Source organism: Falco punctatus, assembly GCF_963210335.1.
Source record: "Falco punctatus genome assembly, chromosome: 12".
Taxonomy (NCBI): domain Eukaryota; kingdom Metazoa; phylum Chordata; class Aves; order Falconiformes; family Falconidae; genus Falco; species Falco punctatus.
This window is the reverse complement of record NC_137592.1, coordinates 31,024,981-31,047,049: the sequence shown is the minus strand read 5'-3', so window position 1 is coordinate 31,047,049 and position 22,069 is coordinate 31,024,981. Positions and strand designations below refer to the sequence as shown.

The 22,069-nt window shown below is 45.2% G+C and overlaps 1 protein-coding gene across 2 annotated transcripts in view; it reads left to right on the top strand.

The window, feature by feature from the left end:
• Positions 1-5,502: 5,502 nt before the first annotated feature.
• LHCGR (luteinizing hormone/choriogonadotropin receptor) overlaps positions 5,503-22,069 on the top strand; it is a 33,837-nt gene continuing 17,270 nt past the window's right edge. Inside the window, exons 1-2 of one of the 2 annotated variants that reach the window (XM_080408672.1) lie at positions 5,503-13,466; positions 20,731-20,802. In XM_080408672.1, coding sequence (XP_080264798.1) covers positions 13,291-13,466; positions 20,731-20,802 — 248 coding nt within the window. In that variant the 5' untranslated portion in view covers positions 5,503-13,290. Of the gene's footprint in view, positions 20,803-22,069 lie in introns of both variants that reach the window. The other variant, XM_080408673.1, reaches the window with a different exon arrangement.

Here is a 22,069-nt window from a genome sequence, read left to right as displayed (position 1 = left end):
TGGGTACGCCGGGTCCCTGACCCATACTGACTGTTCCCAGGCACAAGTGCACCACAGATCACAAAGAAATCATTAGCAAATCTAAGGGACATTGAAAAGCAGCAGCTTTTCACCTGCTTTCAGCAGACAAGAGGGAACTTGTGCTCTCCCCAGCTTCTTAACTTCTACTTGTACAATTAACACTCCTTGATTTCACTTTATCGTCATGGGGCATTTTCCTATTTGAAATTGTTTATTAACCTGAACCAATTGTTTTACTATGTATTTACATTTAATCATCTAGCAAGCCTGATTATCTTGAGTACTAATAATAATCAACACATTACTAACATCACTTTAGTTTTAGGCTGTATGACTAAACACTGCAAATTAATTCTAAGTTAATCAGTTTCATTAGCTATGCAAATATTTCTTTGGCTTAAAGCATTAAATCAGATTTAATTTGCTAAGACAATATTCATCGGGACTTTATGCAATGCAATCCATTCTTGTTTTCCACTAATTAAGGCATGTTGCACTGTGGGGTCTCTACGCAAAAAAAAAAAAAAAATCAAAAAGCCAAAACTGTTAAACTTGTGCCTTTATTTGCAACTTTTATATTATGACAAGATCTGAAGGTGAATGAAAAAAATTCAGGGAAGTCAAGGAAACACAAGAAATCACAACTTCCCCCTTAGCAGAATTTAGAATGGATTTAGAGATATTTAAATTTAGATACAACATAAATGTTGTCTCACAAGATCGCTGTGTTGAGTTTTTCTTACTGCAAGAGTAGTAACACTACCTCATAGCGTATAAGCGTAATCTCATTTGTGCCTTAGCTCCAAAGTATTTCAGTTGAAAGTGAGAAGCAAACTCACTTAGAGAGCTGAGGATGCTAAAGTGCAGAATTATTCCTTACAGAATACGCAGATACATAGACAGAAAATAGTTTGTAAGAAATTATGAGTGTAGACAAATATTCCGGAGTTGGCTACTCCTTTGAACTTATTTGGGCACAGGTTTCCTTCCCATCAGTGTGTGTTCTGCCTGTGCAAAACCACACAATATTGTTGAGCACAGAATTAAGAACCTGGCCTGCTGGGCAGGAGATCATTAGCAATTACCTAAACACCGGGTTCTTACTTCAACAAGCAAACTGGGAAATTGAGTACATGAGAACCAGATGAACCTACGGTCTACTCCGAATGGACTGCAGCAGATTCAGCTGCTGGTGTCCTCCTTGCTGCATGATCTCTGGGCCTACGGGTGAAGAGCTGAGTACCCAAAGTACCAGCTCACCCAGAAATCACTATTTACCCCTGTAAAAGAAGGAAGGACAGTAATTAAGTCAGCATAACTCAAACCGCCCATGCGGCTTGGCTTCTAGATGCCTCAGGTCTTCATTTTCAATAACCCTGTCCTACAAAGAGGGATGCTTTAAGGATTGCAAAGTAGCGGAAGTGCTAAATGTAAAAGCACTATGTAAAAGTTTGCTACTGGTTTTCTACCTGTTTAGGGATAAATCCAACATCACCAATGCCAACAGCATCACGGAAACAGTGCATTTGGAGGACCCATTTTCAGGAACACCTTGCTGTTTTAGCTATGGAAAGGGGTTTCTTGCCATCAGACCTGTGACCGCCGAATAGAATGGCGACAGGATCACAAACGTAACTCAGAGACAGCAAATGGTGCAAGTCAGTAAAAGCTCATTACTCCTATTTTACGTCATATCTTCACATTTCTGCCCTGTGCATTTCTCACTCTTTAAAAAGCTTAACAGATTAAAGACTGGCCCCAAGCCACAGAGTCTGTAAAGCTTTAGTGTTGATGAGCAAAGAAAGGCCATGGGAAAATAGGTATTGAATTTAGACCCAATTTTCCATTTGATGTATTATAAGTGTCACAGGCCTCCAAAAAACTCTTCCATTTCAGATAAGCCTATTCCTTGGCCTATCGAGTGCTGGTGATTTCAGTGAGACTGAACCATGCCTGGCATTTTTCAGGTCCCTCTCAACACTCACCACAGTCAGGCCGTGACAGGACGTATGCGGAGTCACACCCTCCAGTCAGCCCACAGACTTGACCGTGCTGCCACCCGGTAATGACTTGTCACCTACACTAACGACGCTCGCCCATGAAACGGTCCCACGGGAAACGGATCAAGTTATGTCCACACTACCTGGATTTGACAGATGACGGGGGGATCTTCCCTTTGCACCTTTGGTACATGGAACAAGTGAAGTAATACCAGCTCTCCTGTGACATCCCTAGGCATCAGGCAGAGCGGACAGGACAGCCTCAGACCTACCTTCTTCTCCCAAAGCAGCTTGTGCTTCTTTTCTGGAACACAATTTCCGAATCAAGACTGAGCTTTTCCAAGGCAGTGAAAACCTCCGGCTGTTCTTCTTCATTCCTGCAAGCCGCTTCTCACAAGCCATCTGCCTTGGCTTTGGCATGAGGAAAATCTGGTTAGATGTGGGCTGGCACCAAGCCTGTTGACTAAACCAGCACTCTCTTAAAGAGTGACTGCTCAGAGGGAAGCTTCCTTGGTCACCCATAACTCAAACACGTCTCTGTCACACGCCTAAATTGCATCAGTTTTACAATTCTGTGTAAAAGTAAAATTGCATCTGAACAGCAACGGCTTTGCAAGACAGGAGCTATTACTCCATGGATTCACAGACACGTAAGTAGCTGTACTTATACCACTCATCCCCTTAACTTCAGCCCTATGAGCACACGCAACTTGTTTTTCATGCGATTGCTTACATCCACGCAATTTCGATAATGGAAAGACATCCTGGACATCAGGGATGAATAAAAAAAGGCAATCACTCCTTGTTGTTACAGTACTCCTCCCTTAGCAAATACTCATAAATTTATATAGTTTAGAATTGTAATCACCCCTCTCCTTTAGTTTTTAATTCATGACAAATTAAAGTATTTGCACTTGCTTTCATTCTGAGCCCCTTACTCACTTTAGCAGAATACAAATCTGTACAAAGGGCTCATAGGATACATAAGGAGTATGGAATGCTTTCTCCTTCTTTTAGGATATGGTCAAACATTTATTTATTTATTTAATAAAGATCAAAACAGTAAAGCTCCCCCACCCCCGAGAGACTATTCACTCCCCCCCCCCCCCCCCCCCCCCCCCGTTTCTTAGCTACTCATAGGCAACACACAGCTCAAAAATAATGAGGAAAGGTGCGAAAAGGGACCATCTTGACCTCTACATTTTTCACAAAAGAGAGATGTGTTGAACAAATTTCACCTGTGGGGCTGCAGCAATTACATATGAACTGACAAGTAGTGCACCCTGTTCCTGTTTATTTTAACCCAAAGCAGCCAAAGTACAGGCTTAAAGCAAACAGCATCCTACACTGATAGTACCTGGCCCCGTACTCAGCAGCTACACTGAGAAGTGCCCTCAGACAGCAAAGACAGATCAGGACTCTGCCGCCAGCCGGTCCTTGGGACAGGCATAACACACCTGAGAAAACAAGGAGGAAAAAAAGGAAAATAGAGAAAGCTCCATGATGTGGCTTTCTGATATTTCTCTCATCCATATTCTTCTGCTTCATTTTTTATCTGGAAAACGTTCTCCTCTCTGGCAGCCACATGTACAGTCCAACGCTCGTTCTGAGCCAAAAGGAGCGAGGTGCAGACAGCAGAGTGGAGCCAAAGGGTGCTTGCTGTGTGATCTGGGCACGCAGCAACTGCTGGCCGCCTAAGCCAGAGCTTTTTCCAGTTCGCCTTCACACCCACACATGCTTCATCTGTGGGAGGGCGAGCAGCCAGCACGGCAGGGCTGCACCGGACCTGCGGCTGCGGTGAAGGCAGAGGACAGCAGGCGAGCAAGGGCAGAGGCAACTAGCACTGAAAGGAGTCAGGAAGGAGGTTGTGCTGGGGCTAGAAATGGTGAGAAAGAGACACCTGTGGGTGCCAGGGCTTGCAGTTGGCCAGGCAGCGGGCGTACCGGGAGAGCCCCGCTGGCCTCAGACCTGCTTGTCTGGGCATCTTGGGCTGGCAGGGCCACGGGAGGAGCAACGGGACCGGGCTGAGCTGGAGCGTGCCAAGGGGAGCCCTGCTGGCACAAACGCAAGGATTGCCTTTAGGGAGAGAACAGAAACTTCTTACAACTCAGAGGCCGAGGGACAGGATCTGGGACACATCAGAGAAGGTGCCCCTGAGACGCTGTACATGGGAGAAGAGAGATCAAGAAGGGAAGTGGGACATCCCAAATTTATATATAAAGTAGACAATGAGTCCCAGTCCAAACAAATAAGAAATGCTGCACCAAGTTGTCACCCATAGCCCTTCCTCACATCTCTGGGCTTTGGTGATGCGAGCCATTACCCCAGGACTCATTTTATTCTCTTTTTGCTGGTATTCAAGGAAGACTCTGGCCCCCATGAGCCTGAAGAAAAATGCCTTTCATCCACAGGAGGCTAAACTTACTGGAAGAACAAGTCAGAATGTAGCACAATAAGAAAATAAGCAGTCGAGTGCCTTGTGACCATGCAGCACCTGCTGCACCCACCCTCCAGTGGCACCCACCACTGTTCTGGCCCCACAGTCCCCTCCACCCCACCAAACACCAACAACAAGCAGCCTGCCCTAGCTTTCTGACAGGTATCTAGTAAACACAAATATTTTAGGAACCGTACCAATGCCAGTAAAGAGCTAATTAAGATGGCGTTGCCATATTACGGCTAGAGGCAGCCTGTGCCAGGGAAGTTTTGCCATTGCCTGACACTGGGCTGAGAATCAAAACCCTTTGGATGCACACGCAGCATCTACCCAGCACACCCTCTCCCTGCTAATTAGGGAAGGCAATTATATGAAGGCTATTCACAGAACGTAGCCCTGGAGTGAGTGATCAAGCTCTCATCTGGTGCTAACTCTAGGGAAGGAAAGAAGTTCCGTACCAGGTGTCCTGACTTCTGAGTAGGCAAACTGAGAAACTAAAGGAAACTGTGAAGTCAGCTGGAGAAGAGCACATAAGGATGTAAGTGGAACCTTTTATCATCCTTTAATCACCGAATACCTGAAACTCTGCTTTCAGCCACACTGAAAAAGCTTGCGGAGATAACCAGAACACACATCTCAGAAGGACCTTAGCAATCATAAATACAGGGAGCAGCAATAACACCACATCAGCAAAGACTCCTCAGCTAATCTGAATCAGAAATTATAGAGATAAATAAAAGCAGGCAAAAGTTATAGCAACCTAAACGAAGAAGAAAAAAATTACCTCTTACCTTCCATTCTGCACAGCAGCAGCTGACGGGTGCTCAAGCCCCAGCCAAGAGCTGCACCACTCATCCAGGGCGCGGGAGGCACAAGTCCAAAATCCCCGAAGAGCAGAAAAGGGACCAAACCCAGGCTCCCCCTCCCATAGAGGCAGCAGCATTTCTTCCCCCTGTGGAGACTCCATAAAAGATGAGAACGAGCTTGCTAGGGCTCCTTCCCCAACATGGTTCAGATTTACAACTCCGGGTCCTGAACAGCGCAAGCTGGGCTTCACGTTAGGGTCTCTGCCCAGAGCTCCCTCACTTGCTCTGGTGGCTCTTTATACAGTTGGCATACTCTGGGACCGCTTGTTGGGAGGTTTCTTAATTCCTTCCAGGAGATTTAAAAGCTTACAGACCAAACTTTGGAGACAGCTGCTGCTGCAGGGGTCGGATTGGTAAGAGCTGGGCAGGGAAGTTTGGCGTCAGCTGCAGCTCTTCAACCAGCTTATGCAAAAACACGTCACAGCTGAACCCAGGTAAGACATGGAAGAGGTCAGTCACCTCCTGGGCCTGTTCCCAAGCATGACACCTACCTACCCATTCACACCAGTGAAGCACTACAGGAAAAGAAAAAAAAAAAGAAAAAGAAAAAAAAAAAAGAGGATGAAGTTAATCATAAATACACTGCAAACACCTGTCATTTACAGCTTGATTCCAATCTCACTTCATGCTGGTGTAAATCAAAATGTCTTTCATCCTTTTTGTATTCCTGCCAGTAATCATTAAAAGGTTTTACAAAATAATCTTTCCTTAAGGCTACTAAGCACTGTATATTCAAGGTTGTCAAGATGGTTGAAAACATTCATCTTTTGATTGCTTTGGATGACGATTTTGGCCTTACAATGCAACACACGCATATCTCCTCCAAAAACATAAGGCCTGCTCTACCTTATTACCTAAACAGCTGACAAACCGTTCATTTGTTGTTGAGGAAAAAAAAAAAAGAAAAAAAAAAAAAAAGAAGCTGTATACTTCTTAAGTCTTATAAGGACAAGCAGAAAACATTCCTAAGTGCTTTATCAGTATTAACGCATTTTCTGACTGATGGCCAATTACACAATGTCCTGCACCCTTGGACAGAATCACCCTTGGAAATATTGACCTTGAAATAACGTAACCCTACTGGATGTCAATGGAAGAGGTAAAGAAAGTGAGCAAGCTGAGGATGGCTAACACTATTCCTTTTGGAAATGAAACTAAGATTTGGAATTATTTCCCCTTATCAGTCTACATATATTCATCTAATTCAAGAACTTCTACTTCAATGAACTCACAGAAATGTATTTACTGCTTTCCAAACCACTTCATAATGTTTACCAAAAAATAGTAATTTTTTAATCAATTTAGTATGGGCAGTTCTGATTTTTTTATCAACAGATTGCGAGCTATCATTTTTATATAATGAACTTCTATTAACTATTAAACCAATATTTAATTACTGAAATTACTGCAGTATTTTTAGACTCTCCCCTATCCATCTCGGCATTGTCAGAATCACACAAGCCAGCCTGCGTTATGGAGCAAGTGAAACTCGATGTAATTGCAGCCCTTTTGAACCTGAAAGTCCATGAAATACTTGAACCAAAATCTCAGGATCTAGGCAGCTTGCCATTATTTTTTCACGCAGTGTTCCAATATGATGGGAATGGCAAAGTGTAGATATCCCAGTGGAATTTTACCAATCCAGCCACATCTCGCATTAGAATCAAAAACACCCATTCTGACTAGGGCCACTGAAAAGAGATCAAATGTGCCATAGATTTTTTTCCCCAGGGTGACGTGCCAAAGTACCGAGTTGGTAAGAGCACACACACGGCTAAAATGAACAAGGTCAGGTGCAAAACTGCTTCTTACCTTATGAACCCCTGAAGTCACATTTTGATCTCATTTGCAGCGATGTTAATCCAGAGTTCAATCAAATTCAAATTTATGCCATTACAAACAAGAGCAGAATTTGGCTCTTAAATTACAGCAGCTAAGCACAACAGATTTTGTTTCCCTTGGAGTGTTTTTAAGCTCCTGATAAAGAGACAGATTTTATGTCTTTAATAATCCCTTCTTACTGAACTCAATGAGGTAAGCATCAAACAGACAGAAGTGCAGGGCTTCCTTCATTTCTCGTGATGGCTTTCATGTATTTTAAAATAGTTTCCCAATCAGTGCGTAATACACGCTAACAGCAGCAGAGGAATCAGGCTCAGGCCTGATTGCGAATGGCTGTACCACCCTCTTTTGACGTTTTGAGACAGCAGACAAAGGATAAATAAGAATGTCAAAGAAAGTCTTCGGAGGAGAGACTGAAAAACTACACGGTGCTTAATTCTTGCATTTATGATCCAATTGACATACGGATTACTGGATCAAAGGCTGTGGGGTTTGCCATCTAGTGAGTAAAGCTTACAACTCGTCCTGCTTCAAACCTTATCCAGCCGTTAGGCTTTTCCTATATAGCATGTACATGTATAAATTCATTGCCTGCCTTTTCAGCTCAGTGCCCCTCCCAGGCACCCAGATGGTTTTGCAAACAAGGAACTCCACTAGTTCATTTTACACCTGCAAGTGTACACTCATGTACAGTTATAAATAAGATTTAACTGATGTATCATGGCCCACATGAGAAAAATCCCCATTCCCTCAGCTCCCCTCATTTACTTTTATCCTCCACGGCAGCTCTGGTCCCACTGCTGAGACCCAGGGTTAAGTCCCCATCACACTCCCAGCCTCCATGTAAGGATGCCTTATGCTCACAAGATGGTCACGCTCCTTTAATTCATAAAGATGCGTGCACTAACCGTATGACATCATATTCCTGAAGAACCGACAGCTCTAGCACTACGTTGAAAGCATGCACAGCAAAGCCCTGGGGCAGAGCTACACTCATACAAACACCCCACCAGAGCCAGGCTCTTTTCCAGCTGCTTATGGAGGAGCCACGGACTCCCTCTCCCTCAGCATCCTGCCTCCAGGCATTACTGGCAATAAATCACAGGTTTATACACCCCGGCCAAAGCCCTTCCCAAAAATCTCATCACTGTTTTCTCTCTTTTTTTTTTTTTTTTTGGTCAGGAGCTGCCACAGATCATAGTACAAGATGCGGAACAAGTTGGGAAGAATTGATAATTAAGTAATTGGGTAAATAACAGAGACCCCTCCCTTTCTATAAACAACCCCCCCGTTAATCAGTATTTAGGCGGATGGATGTGGTCCAAAGTTAGTTACTACTTGCTGCTTTGTGACTGTAGTGATGTATTTTTCAATAATACCTTTACCAACACGTTTCTTTTTGGAGTTCGGGGCCTGATTAGGGCAAGAGACAGTGAAACATTAAGAACGTGATAAGAAAATGAAGTAATAGAAAGGAGCAAGAGGTTTGTGTTAAATCTGAAGCAGTTTTTCACTAAGCTGGCTCAGTCATTGTCAGCTCTAATTCAACTGTAATTACCATAGTGCAGCACGTTGAAAAGGTATTAGCAGAGCTGCTACAACTATTCTGGGATGTTTTGGACAAAGCAAAGTTAATCTGTAGGATAGAAAGTAATGAGCCATTTTAGGTTTAGTTCACTAAAGAGTGCACAGAAGAACACTTCAGCTTTCCAGTCCCACAGTGGGGGAAAAAAACCCACCCAAAACCCACAGAGAAAGCAGCAGTTCATCTGTTTTACAAGGCAATTCAGTGAATGATGAGAAGCACCTCAGAGCTGAGCACAAACTCCCACGATGCCATACTGCCCGCTACCTCTACACCCTTCTCGGTGCACCCACCCTTAGGATGAAGTACGCACTCAACAGCGATGGGATGTGAATTACCATCGCATCGCTATAAGCCTGGCTGCATGAAGGAGTCTCAAGCCAAGAAAGTATAACTCATCATGACAGATGTATGCAGCATCAGACGTTTCTAACAGAGTTTGGGTGGAAGAAATCCTGGAGCATCTGTGGGCTGCTCTTCTCTTCAGGCAGAAAGCGCAATCCGTGGCAGCATACGTGCCCACTGTTATCTTCTGGAAACTAGAAAAGCATATGTTATAGCAGATGCTGCACTATGATTTCCCCCCTCGGACTCTGTTAAGGGCATTCTGTTAATTGTAACACTGTAATTAGCTGTGTTCTCTATCTCCGAAGCAAATTTTTTCTAACGCATGAGTATTCCACTGGCACTACTTCTCCAAGGAACTATAAAAAGGCATGTTAAGATTAATAATTGGAGAAAGAAAGGGAAAGATAGGAAACTAGAATTACTGGGCTAAACTGGGTCTACCATGAGTGCAAGTTCTGGGTTGCTCCCAAGCAAAGGGGGCTGACAGGTTGCAGCCCTGCTGCCAGATGGCAGAAACCTTCTCCCAGCTCCTCCGAGCCAGATCTCCCAGTCCTTGCTCCATCAACCCTCCCCCAGCTTTCAGGTCAGTGGGAGATCTGCTGAAGTAAGGACCGCAGGGTTTTCCTGTTTACATTTTTCACCCCTGCAGAACAAGCCCACAGCTTACAGCTGCAGCCCTGGCCGCTGTTATCACTCCCGCAATTCCTGCGTGCAGAAGGGCTCACGTACACTTCTGTGCGGCGGCCTTGAGGCAAGGATTCAGGAAAGCGCTCCAACGTGTAGAGCAATCCCTGCGTACGCCAGCACTTGAGCAGAAGAATAACATCAGGAGGATCTTTAATTCCCTGCGACTTCTGCGAAACTTCAACCCATCAAAGTTAAGCTCCCACTTAAGTACTGCCAGAATAAAGACGGTTCCCTGAACTGTAAAATCCATGTAGTGCCATGCATTACGATTATATAGCCGCCTCTGAATATAGGTGGAAAACTATTTGCATGTGTAGTTACAGAGCCATATAAGGTTCCTCCACACAGGAACTGCTGTTATTCCTACATCTGTGAATTTAGGTTAACACCACGTGCATACGTGCCTATACTTACACATCATCACTACTTCATTTTGGATAGATATTAACGCAGGATCAGATGTGCCAGGCTGCCTAATGACTACATTTTTCCATCAGAAACAAAGGGGTTTGCTTACAATTCTAATTCAGGTATGATAAAATAATAGGTCACCAAAACATAGGGTTTATATTTATATATATATATATATATATGTAAATAAAAAAAAATATTAAAATATATATATTTATGGATAACAACTCTCCACGATAGTTTCTGGGGAGGGAGATGCGGGGATAGGGGCACTTTCAGGGCAGGAAATTTGCTTCTCCTTACAACGCGTACAAGATTCCCTATGACAGCTTAGGTGAATTAATGGGCTGAATGCAGATCAATGGGCTGAATGCAATTAAGGATGTATGATTGTTACAGATTATTAAATGGCTTTTGTAGTTGATCGCAAGATATATATACTCCGTACACAGATGAGCATAAAGATGCCTCAATAACGAACTGATTTATAATTACATGGCTAATTGTGATGCTCTCCTGTCCTCTGACAAACTTGCTGAAAGGGGGAAGGGAAGGCTCAGAGATCTGATATGCCTCGTTACCAGCACAGATCCAGCCCTCGGTGAGCCCTAGGTCACCAAACACCTCACAGCCACCGGCACTTTACTTGGAGCTCAAAATACTGCAGCCAAGCAGGTAAGGAAAGAGAAATGCCCCTACGGCCTGGGGTATCTTGGCATTGCTGCCAAAGATCAGACTGCAGCTCAGACCCACGCTAGCTTGAGCCAGCCAGCTCCAGTGCTGCGCGCATCTCAGGGCAGGCTGAATATCGCCCCGCCACCAACACCCCCTAGAACACCACCGTTACCCCCAGACGGCTGGATCTCAGCTAGTCAGCCTCGCCGTACAATTCGCCATCGCAAACTGACTGGACACCTGCAAACCCAGAAGGCCGTGGGGGCTGTTTGCAGTGCCGTGTCCGTCCCCACCCCCCGCGTGACCAGCCGCCTGTGTGTGATGCAGGCAGAGCAGTGTGACCGCTCCTGGCAGGCACCACACCGAGAAGAGCGGTCGTGTCCTCAGACGCCACGTGCTGCTCTAACACCCTCGTTAGTAATATTCTCAAAGGCATCTGAGCAACAGTGAAATCCTGCAGACCACCAAACGTTGCAGATAACGGGGGCAACCGCTGCTCGCCATGCTCTTCCAAGATGGCTTGTCAAACAAATCGTCCTTCTAATTTTTTTTTAAGAGGCATTGTTTTGCCTGACTTTGGGAGTATTGGCAGCTTTGTGGACAAGCTACCTGGCAGCAGGAAGTTTGCTACCTGACGTAAAGTGTGCATGCAGTCGATCCAGCAACCAAACTGCTCCTCGGGAGCCAGTGGCTCGGCAGGAAGAGTCTCAAGACAGGACTTTCTTGCTTGCCCTCTGGCTGTCTCCTTCTGAGATCAATGTATATGAGCACATGTAAATAACCCAAGATTTTTTCCTCACTGATTGCTCCTCCCGTAGGAAACCAAGCTGCAGGACCCCAGAAACCTGCTACGGCTGATGACACCAGCAGCCGGGTGTCAGCAGTACCCACACAGACGGACCTCAGGGAAACTGCACTTCACATGAGCAGGTCCTCACAAGGGCACAGTCCTACCCTACATTTGTCAGCTGGCACGGTTCAGGTGGTCCCTCACTTTCATAACCCCACCACTTTCCTTGACTTCAGAGGTGATGGGGAGGCGGGCAGGAGGAGGGCACATCAATACAAAGGCACACACTAGCTGTGATTAGGTAGAGCATCCATCAGAGCCACCCTGCTGTGGTGGTGGAGGAAGAGGGTACGCCGAGCAGAGCAGGATGAAGTGATGGAACGCACCTCATAACCATTGCAAGGTCAGAATAAAAGCCAAATCACTCTCAGTTAAAGCGGAGCGAATGATGCTGAAGGAAGAAGGCCGAGTGGATGGCAGCACTCCTGAGACGGACAACAAAGCAGGGCTCTGCCACCCTACCCTCCTGTGCAAGCCTTGGTTCCAGTTCCCGATCCGGATGGACACAGGTTGTGCTGTCCAGGCCAGCCCAGAGGAATTGCTCAGCACTTGCTAACGATCTCCACCTGCCAGCCCCCGCTGAGAACACAGGGATGCCCTGGACCCCGCACGCCTCACACGCCTTGTTCCTGTCTTACCTTTTAGTCCTAAACACCGAGACCTACAAAAGGCTTTGTTGTTTGATTCCACGGTTTCAGAGCAACAGCTAGAACGGTCTCAGGCACAACCCGAGTCGTGCCGTCATTCCCTCCTTTACTCTTTGACGTTTTCCAGGAGGTACCTGCAGACGGAGGTAGCTTTTGATGATGCATCCATACCCTTATACTTCGTTTGTAAATCCTACGCTGGGGAGCAATTACCTTTTTTTGGTGGGTTGCTCCATCACTCTGTAAATAGGGTCCTGATTTCTAACTACAGCTTCTAGAAGCTAGAGTTGTAGCAATAAATAATAACAATAATGATAGTTAGACAGAAAACGGTCCCTTACAGAATGAATGGACCTTTGTGAAGATAAGTAGGCCTGAGAACATGATTACTTCTTCCACGCAAAGGGTACAATTGATCATAAAGTAACAAGTCACGTGCCCTGAAACGCTTCTCTTCGATCACTCCGCAGGCAAATTATAATCCTTCATCAGTGACGCAGCAACTGCACGTGGAGCCACAGAAGAGCGTTTGACAGGGACACTTGTATCCAAACCATTCCCACCCACTAACGAGGCTGCTGTATCCACGCAGTCAGCGTTTATCCCATCAGGGGAGATGCAACACCTTTTCCCCCAGACCCAAACTCTCAAGGCAGTTCACAGCCGGACACACGGAACTTTCCAGAGCCCCCACCGCCACCCTGCTTTCGCCTGCCACGGCGCCCCAGGCAGCATGGCTTGTGCCCGCAGCCCTGGCGGAACTGGCAGCCCAAGGGCAGGGTGCTGCGGGCCGGCGCTCGGGGCTCCCCGGGCGGCCCGGGGCCGGGGCCCCCCCGCGGCGGGGGCGGAGAGTCCGCCCGGGGCGGAGCGGGGCGGGCCGCGCGCGGGGCCGGGGCGCAGAGGCGCGAGGCGCGGCTGGCCATGCTGCCCGCGCTGCTGCTGCCGCTGCCGCTGCCGCTGCCGCTGCCCCTGCTGCTGCCGCTGCTGCCGCTGCCGACCGCGGCCGCCGACCGCTGCCCGCCGCGCTGCGCCTGCAGCCAGGGCGCCCTGCGCTGCCCGCCGCCGCCGCACGGGGCGCTCCCCGCGCCCCCCCGCGCGTAAGTACCGCGGGGGACCCCCGCGGGGGGTGCTGCGCGGGTGCGGGGAGGGGGAGTAGGCGCAGCCCGGCTTTGCCGTCGCTCCCGGAGCGCGTTGCACAGCGCTGCCGGCTCGGCGGTAGCTTGTGAGCATCCTTCATCCCGCGGAGGTGAGGGGAGCTGGGGGGGGGCGCGGGGGTTGTATTGAGTTGGGAAGGCTGAGGGGGGCTGCCCGGGAACTGGAAGCCTGGCGGGGGCCCGGAGGCTGAGTTTTGCTCTTGGGAAGAAGCCGCGCAGCCGTCGGGCAGGGCTCACGGCCAGCATCCCGCACTACGCGCAGCGCCCGCGGCAGGAGCGGGGGGGGGGGGGGGGGGGGGGCGGCGCGCAGCCACCCCGTGTCCCCCCTTTGTGGCAGCAGGCACAAGCCGCCTTTCCCTCAGGGAACACGGTGCTTGGTGGCGGCGTGGGTAACTTTAAAGAAACTTGACTCAAAGGTTCATATTCGGTCTTAAACTTTCTGTCGGCGCTGGGGTTTGTTTTGCTTTTTTTCTTTCACTAATCCCTCGGACTTGTTGCGACTTCCTCTCGCAGAGCTTGTGCAATTATATATTAATTATATATCGTGCAATTATATATTGATTGCACACATTAGATATTAAAGCACTATAATTAAAACGCTATGTTAATTATAATTAAAGTGCTATATGAATTATAAAGTGTTATATTAAAGCATCAAAATCATAGCAGTTCTCGTTCGTTGGCGCTTCCCAAGGTCCAGCTCACTGACAAGTTAGTGGCTAATCATTTTTTCTCTCTCTGGCAGTAACAAAAGCTGCTGGGAGTTTGGACAGCTGTTTGGATCTCTCTTGGATTGTCCATTTTATCTTCCTGCCTAACGCTCCTCTGGGAATTAGGATTAAATTACAACAACGGGGAATCACAGGCATTCCCGTACCCCACTCCCAAACCGTACCCCAAGCTCAGGGTCGAGCAGATACTGGGTAGGAGTAGGGATTCAAGTGGTGGTGTGTTGTTTACAGGCTCAGTTACAGCACTGAGCTAAACAATAACAGCGTCTAAATACGGAATTAGATAACCAACGGATAGCATAGTTGCCATTTCTAGGATCCCTTGGTTATCTCTGCATGAATTGAGCTGGGGTTTTCTTATTATGCCCCTTTTGGTAACAAAGCCTGTGTTTTCCGTTTTCATCTGATTTGTTTGTAAATTTAGCATGCTCTTGAAATTCCCCAGGGATGATACTAACCCAGATCTCCTCTTTATTTTCTCCCTAGCTCCAGAATTGATAGGAGCAAGAAATACAAACTTGTACTAATTTAGAGCCCTGTAAATCATTCCTCCACAGTAATTTTTTAGAAAAATCTCCGTCCTGAATTTGTTTCCTCCCCGTATCCCTGTGTTACCTTAGTGTCAGAGAAAGCAGAGCCTGTGGGTGCTGGAGAGACTCTTACATATATCGCAGCAAGTACGTTTCTCCCGCGGTGTTCGTACCACACGCAGAGCAGGCAGTGGGTCGGTCACACTGAGGGTCCCTGCAGCAGCAGAAACAAATGGGGAGCTTAGTTTTCACAGGGATTTAGCATGTTTATTAGGATGATGCATATCACAGCCCAGAAAGGTTATCAAAAGCTCTACACTTAATGTGATATTATTTTTTTTTCCTTTTTCCATCTATCACTCCAAGAAGAAACACCATCCCAACCTCAGTGATCAGGTTAAGACAGATTGTGGCCTATGGCTGCTGCCAGTTATGCTTCACCCAGATCAGTGGGGTGAGATGGTGGGCAAAAATAAGAGAAGAATTTTTCCCTTCAACCTTTAATATAATATTTGATCTTATGGCTGCACACAAAGCCTAGCTGTTAGGCTGGCTGTAGAAACCAACTTTACAGGCAGAAAAGAGTTCAACCAAGATTCTGCTCAATACTCCTCCAGAGGAAATATTTACACTTAGGTGTCAAAAAATCCCTGTCTTTTGGTCTGCATTTGCAGACGTGTTCAGCTCCTTCTACTTCCAGGCCGTATCGAACCTGATTTATATTGAACCTGGAACTATACCATTAATTTTCCATTTCTTTTTACTGTGGGGTTTTTTTGAACAGAAGGCTTACATTCATCATACAATTACACAGTTGTACCGATGGATGTAGTCGCTAATCCTACAGGTGTACGTGTATTCTTGCTCTTTTTTTTTCAGTTCTTATCAAACTTCTTTTACTTCCTTTCACCTCTTCCTTTGATTTTCACAGTATTCTCTTCCCCTCTCTCTTGCTCTTTCCCCTCTCTTACTCATATGGCTTTCCCAGCTTTGTTACTTCCAGGTTTTCCAGCTCCTTCCATACTTTACCAATCTTTTTAACTCTCTTCTCCCCCTGCACAAGTCTGTGCACGCACTGCATATGAGAAACCAAGCAAGAGAAAGTTACTTTTGTCCTCTTGCAGCCACATCTGTACCTGTGTGCACCAGGGGAATTGCAGTATAGTGCTTGCAAGTGCACTAATAATTTTGGGAAAACAATGCTGCTCCAGGTTGTTCCAACACAGTTCTTGGGTGTCCATGTCCTTCGATTGGTGCCACTATAACACAGAAACCAGACCTCAGAAAAGCGCTTCTTACTAGTATGGTCAGGCAAGAAAATAAACACCAACATATAACTCCAGCTACACCTGAGTAACTCAAGCCCTGATGCTGTAATGAGCTGTGCTTCCAAATGTACTTTTGATAGTTGGTTATATCCAAAGTATATATCCTGTAAGGAAATTTCAGCCTTTTTTCTTCACCCACATTATTCTTGCCATGTCATGTTATTGCTGGAAGAGTTTTCAAAATGACTAGCCCTCCCACAGTTTGCAGAATGATGTGTTCTATACAGTCCTCAATTGACCATATTTTTCTCAGGCTCCCATTTGGAATTTGGACATTACACAAACACTATAGAAACTCCACTCTCCAGACACCTTTGTATGCCGTTCTGCCTATAGCAGCTGTGCATCTTCTTTGTCTCAGCAGAAAAATAATCTCTAATACACCATTACTTTTTGGAAACAAAAAATTATTTTCCTTCTTTTGAAAGCGCATATGTACTTTTGGGTGTTTTAGCAAAGTCTAAGTGGGTGAGCACCCAACACCAGCTGTACAGTAATAGGCATTGTATACCTAATATCTTGCTGCCCCTTCAAAACCCTCATTTCATGGTGAGGTTCACTTTGCTGCACCTGATCTTGTGCCTCTGCAGGGGGGTGACTGGCACATGATCAGGCACCAAATTACCAAGCACCAAATCCAAAACTTTCCGGCAAAAGCCTGAAGAAGTAGACAGTTGTACCATGTCTTCAGTGAGGGCATATTCGACTCTTTGGGACTGACAGAGGAATTCAGTTTGAGGGCCAAAGTGTCTTTCATAGGATGTAGTGTACCTCCCATCATCACCTCACAGAAGGGACTCTTTGGCTGCTTGCGTGATATATCCAGCATCACAGGCCGCATGTCAGGTAGATAATGCCCGATATACAGGGCTTTAAAAATCAATGCCAACACTTTACCTTGCCCCAGAAGCTGATAAAAATCCTAGGAAAATGGTGGGGGTTCAATCAGTATTCCAAATCCTTCTGAGTTAAGCCCAAGGACACCACAGAATAAAAAGTTCACCGCTCCCAGCAAGAGTCTACCTTATGCATTCACTTTTGGGGCATTAGAAATATTAGTAATTCTGTAAAATAGAGTTACTAAAATATAACAGCCAACACAGCTACAGTAGCACATTCATACCTATTGCTATAGGGCCTGTGTTCTTTTTTTATTTATTACCAGTTCAACTAATCACTTTTTTGCAAAAGGCGAATTCTGTAACACAGAAATTTTCGGTGGTCCTGAGTCTTTGGGCATCTAGACCTCTCAAAAGCTTCTCCCGGAGCTTGAGCCTCTGTGGTAGTACAGGAGCAGAAGCTTATCTTTTAACAGATAAAAATTGTTGTCAAGTTGAGTCAAGTTGCCTCTGCTATATCACAGAAGCAAAACCAGGACCACTGTGGTTTTATGCCACTGTGTCCTTGGGACAGACCGCCCCATGAACGTTTTCTAGAGAGCTCTCACTGCTCCATCTATACATTCACAGCAGGGGAAGCAGGAGGTGGTTTGCTCAGATGGTCCCTACTGGCCCCAGTATTCCTAGTAACAGGAAGATAACCATCCCTGCTTGGGAAAAATCTGTTCCTAAAGTTATGATTTCAAAATAAAAATACAGGAAAGAAGAGAGGACAGTATTTTTGCTACCAGGCTTGGACAGGATTTGGCCAGTCTGGGTGCTCTTCCTGTCTCTCCCGATGTTCCTGGATAGTCTTAGCTTGGCCGTTTCAAGCCTTACCGCCTAGAATGATGTACCTTGAAAACCAGGCTTGGTGTATAGAAATGCTGATTGAAAACCAAGCCTGATGTATAGAAACACTGAGGGCTGGAAAATGCCAGGAAGGCTGGCGGGCTCCCCGCTCCTTTCTGCCCATCCTTTCTCCAAGGATGAAAATTCCCGCAGTTATCTGGGGCCGTGGTACCGTCAGCTGCTGAACGGCAGGAGCCAGTACAAGCGTACAAGTTGTGATGCATTAAATATGGAAGAAACATTACAGGTTTTCTCAAAAGTGGAAAAGTTCATCCTTTAACTAACAACACTTTTCCAAACCAGCGTTGGTAACTTGTATTAAAGGTGGATGCGCCCCTCCTTCCACAAGCCATAGAAGTCAGGCTAGTAGCATGGGCAAGTGAGATGTATAAAAGCTTTGTAGCTTTGCAAAACCCAGTTTGCTCTTTCTTTTTCCTGTAAAAAGCTTCCTCAGCTCTGAGAGATGAATAACTGGTCATATCTGAGTGTGACAATCTGAGTGCTATCTGAAAGAAATCAATATTTAATTCCTGCTGGTACCTGCCTGAGTTTCATTGTGTGTTATCAAAGACATCAGTCATGTTCCACAGCAGAGACTTCAACACATGAGATAAGGCCTCTTTCTACTCGGCACTTTGGGGAGAATTAAGCCTGCAACAATCAGTTCAAAACTCCATTAACCTAAACTCTTATACATACACACAGGCTGGATTGTGCTTGGCAAGATAAAGGATTTGCTTCTTTCTTACAGTGTTGTAAGTAGAGAAAGAGCCATCTAAGTGAACGTGTTTCCCTTGAACACAGGCAGGTTTTGAGACACAAACCACAAAGGTAAAGTGGACAAGAACAGGGATGGAAACGTTCACCTTTTTGGTGAATTTCAGATTTCTTTATCGATGTGGAAGTGTCTATGCGTGCTCCACCAGTATTTTGAGGATGGAGAGAGAAGGCTGACTACAAACTGCCCTTTTCCTTTGTTCTTGCTGTTTTGTGAGATGCTTGAAGTTGAAATACAGAACAGATTAAGTGCCATCATGCAGTTTAACGACAGTACGTATTAAAAGTGCTGGGTCATCCCACTTAAATTTAATCACATAAGCTCAAAGCACCGTTGCCAAAGGCTTTCTGCAGGCAGGGAGCAGGGGACAGGCACTCAGGGCACTCTGAGCCACCCACTATGGGAATCTGCAGCCACCGCGCTGCTCACTGCCATGGCACAGGGAGGTAGGAGGCTCTTGGACTGATAATGTTGATGTAATTAAAAGCCAAGACCTGGGTTTATTTTTGCACTTTCAGTCACGTTTCTATTTCTTTTGTAAATTATGAACATTTTTGCAAACAGTTTCATAAAAAGTATGGGGTGTTTTTTTCCAAGCAGTCACAGCTGATGGCGCAGATACGAGAGGTTCCTGCTGCCGGGGCTACAGAGCAGCAGTTTCTCAGTTTCTACTTTTTACTTCTTCCTTAAATTCTTTTGCTTTTGGCTCACAGTACCAAACCCTACTGCAGGTTATCTCTACCTGTCTGTGCCCTCAGGGGCAAATACATTGTTCAAGGCACAGGACTTTGCTTCATTTCTAATTTAACCAAACCTCACGCACAACACAATGCTCCAGCATCCAGCTAGAAACAGGTATGACCCACCCACAGCAGCACGAACACGTATATCCTTACAACATCCCTATTAAGCAGGGAAGAACCGATATTCCCAGTTTACTGGCAGGGAGCCAAGGTGCAAGGAAACGAAATGATTTGCCCCAAATCACACAGACTGTTTGGAACATCGCTAGGAATTGGCTGCCAGGATCTTTAGTGCATCTAGATTTATAACCCCAAGACATACATACATGTGACAGCCTCCTGTTATATTGTGTGGGCATGATATAGGTGTGTACATATAAAAAATACATATATACATGTATATATAAAAGTTGATAAACATTTTTAATTGTCTTCATATAAAGGATTATGGGGTAAAAAAAAAAGCAGGCTATATGAGTAGCATGGAAACATTTCAGTCAAAAAACCTTGAAGGGGTTTTTAAGGATGGGAAACAAATGTCTCTGGCTAGATATTTGTAATTATAAAGCAAAATGGAGCAGTTATCTGTTTGCACAGAGATAATGCCTTGAAATACGCTAAATATTTCCCCGTGGCCATTATCGGGGAAAGTGTGGTCATGGGTGGATGAATTGGCTGGTGAAAGTACTGTGATTCACATGCAGGGTGGAAGGGTAAAAATGCAGATCTGTCTCCCACATCGTTACTAACTTCTCAGGGTAACTAAAAAAATTAAAAAGGAAAAAAATACACTTGCTTTTAATCAACTAACCACACTAGTGAAATTTATTTCTTAAATAAATAAAAAAAAAATAAAAGCTACTATATCAGACCTGATTTGGATTTTTTCTACACTTACACAGAACCAGAGCATCGCCAGTGAATTCAGAGTGCCACGCTGCAACATCACAGGGACATGGCTAGAAGGAGAACCCAGTCCAGCGAATGCAAAGATACTGTTTTATAAAGAAAGCTTTACATGAAAGCCACTTTTTCTGAGGAGCTAACTTTAAATAGCCTATAGCTTCCTTTGTGCATGTAGCAGCCCACTTCCATCAGGCTATTAATTTACTTAATAGGTCATGATTATTATTATTATTAATTTGATGGTGATTAGTCTCAGATTTATGCTGCTAAGGAACTGACACAATATCCTTTGAATTCTGTTTAGCTGAGATCAATGGATCAGGCCCCAGGGGCACAGAACTGCAGGCAAAATAAAGTGGCGTTACGCTTGTATTGGTTTTTCTCCCTGCCGTAATGGCACGACCTATAAACAAGGAAACCCTGTATCTTACAGTCCTTTCCTCCCTCTCTTCTCTTTTCAGATCGTTTACTCATCTCCCTGTAAAAGTAATCCCATCACATGCCTTTGAAGGACTTAGAGATGCCTTCATCATGTAAGTTGACAACATTTTCCATAGGCTTTTCCTTAATTTCTTGCTAGAAATTCTACCGTAAACCTCCATCCCAAACAACACCTTTTTTTACAATAACATGAAAATGTGTTGCTAAAACATATTATTGGTGAAAAAAAGCAGCCACTGGGGAAGGATAAACAGCAGTATATAAAAGATTCTTTGAAAAGGTGTGATTTTTTTTTTAACAGTTGTTTAATGGATCACATAATGAAATATTAATATATCAGAGAGAACTGGGTACAGCTTAGTAGCTGATGACAGGAGCTTTTCACTGGCGGAGATAGATTTCGATCATCAAACATTACCACAGCAATGACAGCTATGGAATTCTGTGATTATACAGTTACCTAATACCCAAATCAGATAAATTTTTTTGGCATGTTGCACCTAGAGATAAGCTTGGCAGGGGGGGGCAGCAGGACTGAACCCTTTCTTGGATCTGTCAGTTCATGAGTGCTGTAATTTTCACACTGGGTCTGCATCGCTTCCCCTCCCTCGACTTTGTACCTATTCTATGTCAAGGACTTGGACCGTAAAGCCTGTGATGCCTCTTGCCCATATTCCTGTTGTTATTCCAGCTGCAAGATGGCAGGCCTAAGTCTCCATTAGTTATTATTTTTTTTATTTTATCTGCGTTGAGTGGTCTCTAAAGGACAAAGCTGATGACACACCAGTGCAGTGCAGAACAGGGGAATGACCTGCCCCAGAACCTGTGCAGCAGCACAAATGATGCTGCTTTCTTTTCAAGGTGCACATTTTATACATCTCTTCACCTATCAAAATCACATAATGCTTCAGGTATTAAAAAATACATGTATTAGATGTTACATAATCTCTTTTCAAGAAAACAAAAAAAGGTAGGAAACCCTTTTGTGGTTCACTCCTGAAGCCAAACTTGAAGGATGGGGGTAATAGACTCAACTGGACTCCTTTAGCTTTTAGCGCTCACTGGTTAAACAATTGTGGCCAATTTATAAACTTATGTATTCCTGTAGCTCTAGCAAGAAGAAAATAAGCTAAAAACTCTGCTGCGTGTATTCCACTGCAATCAAATATTATAGTACGATGCAACGGTGCTGCATTCTTGCATTCACTTGCATCTGAATGATTAATGAGAACATACCACTTTCAGATGGGAGACCAGCTAAATCTACAGTTTCTCTTACCTGTCTGACTTAAGGCTAAACTTCCCCAAACTGCCTGCATATCCTATTTTTCACAGAGAATGTTCCGTTCATTGACATTT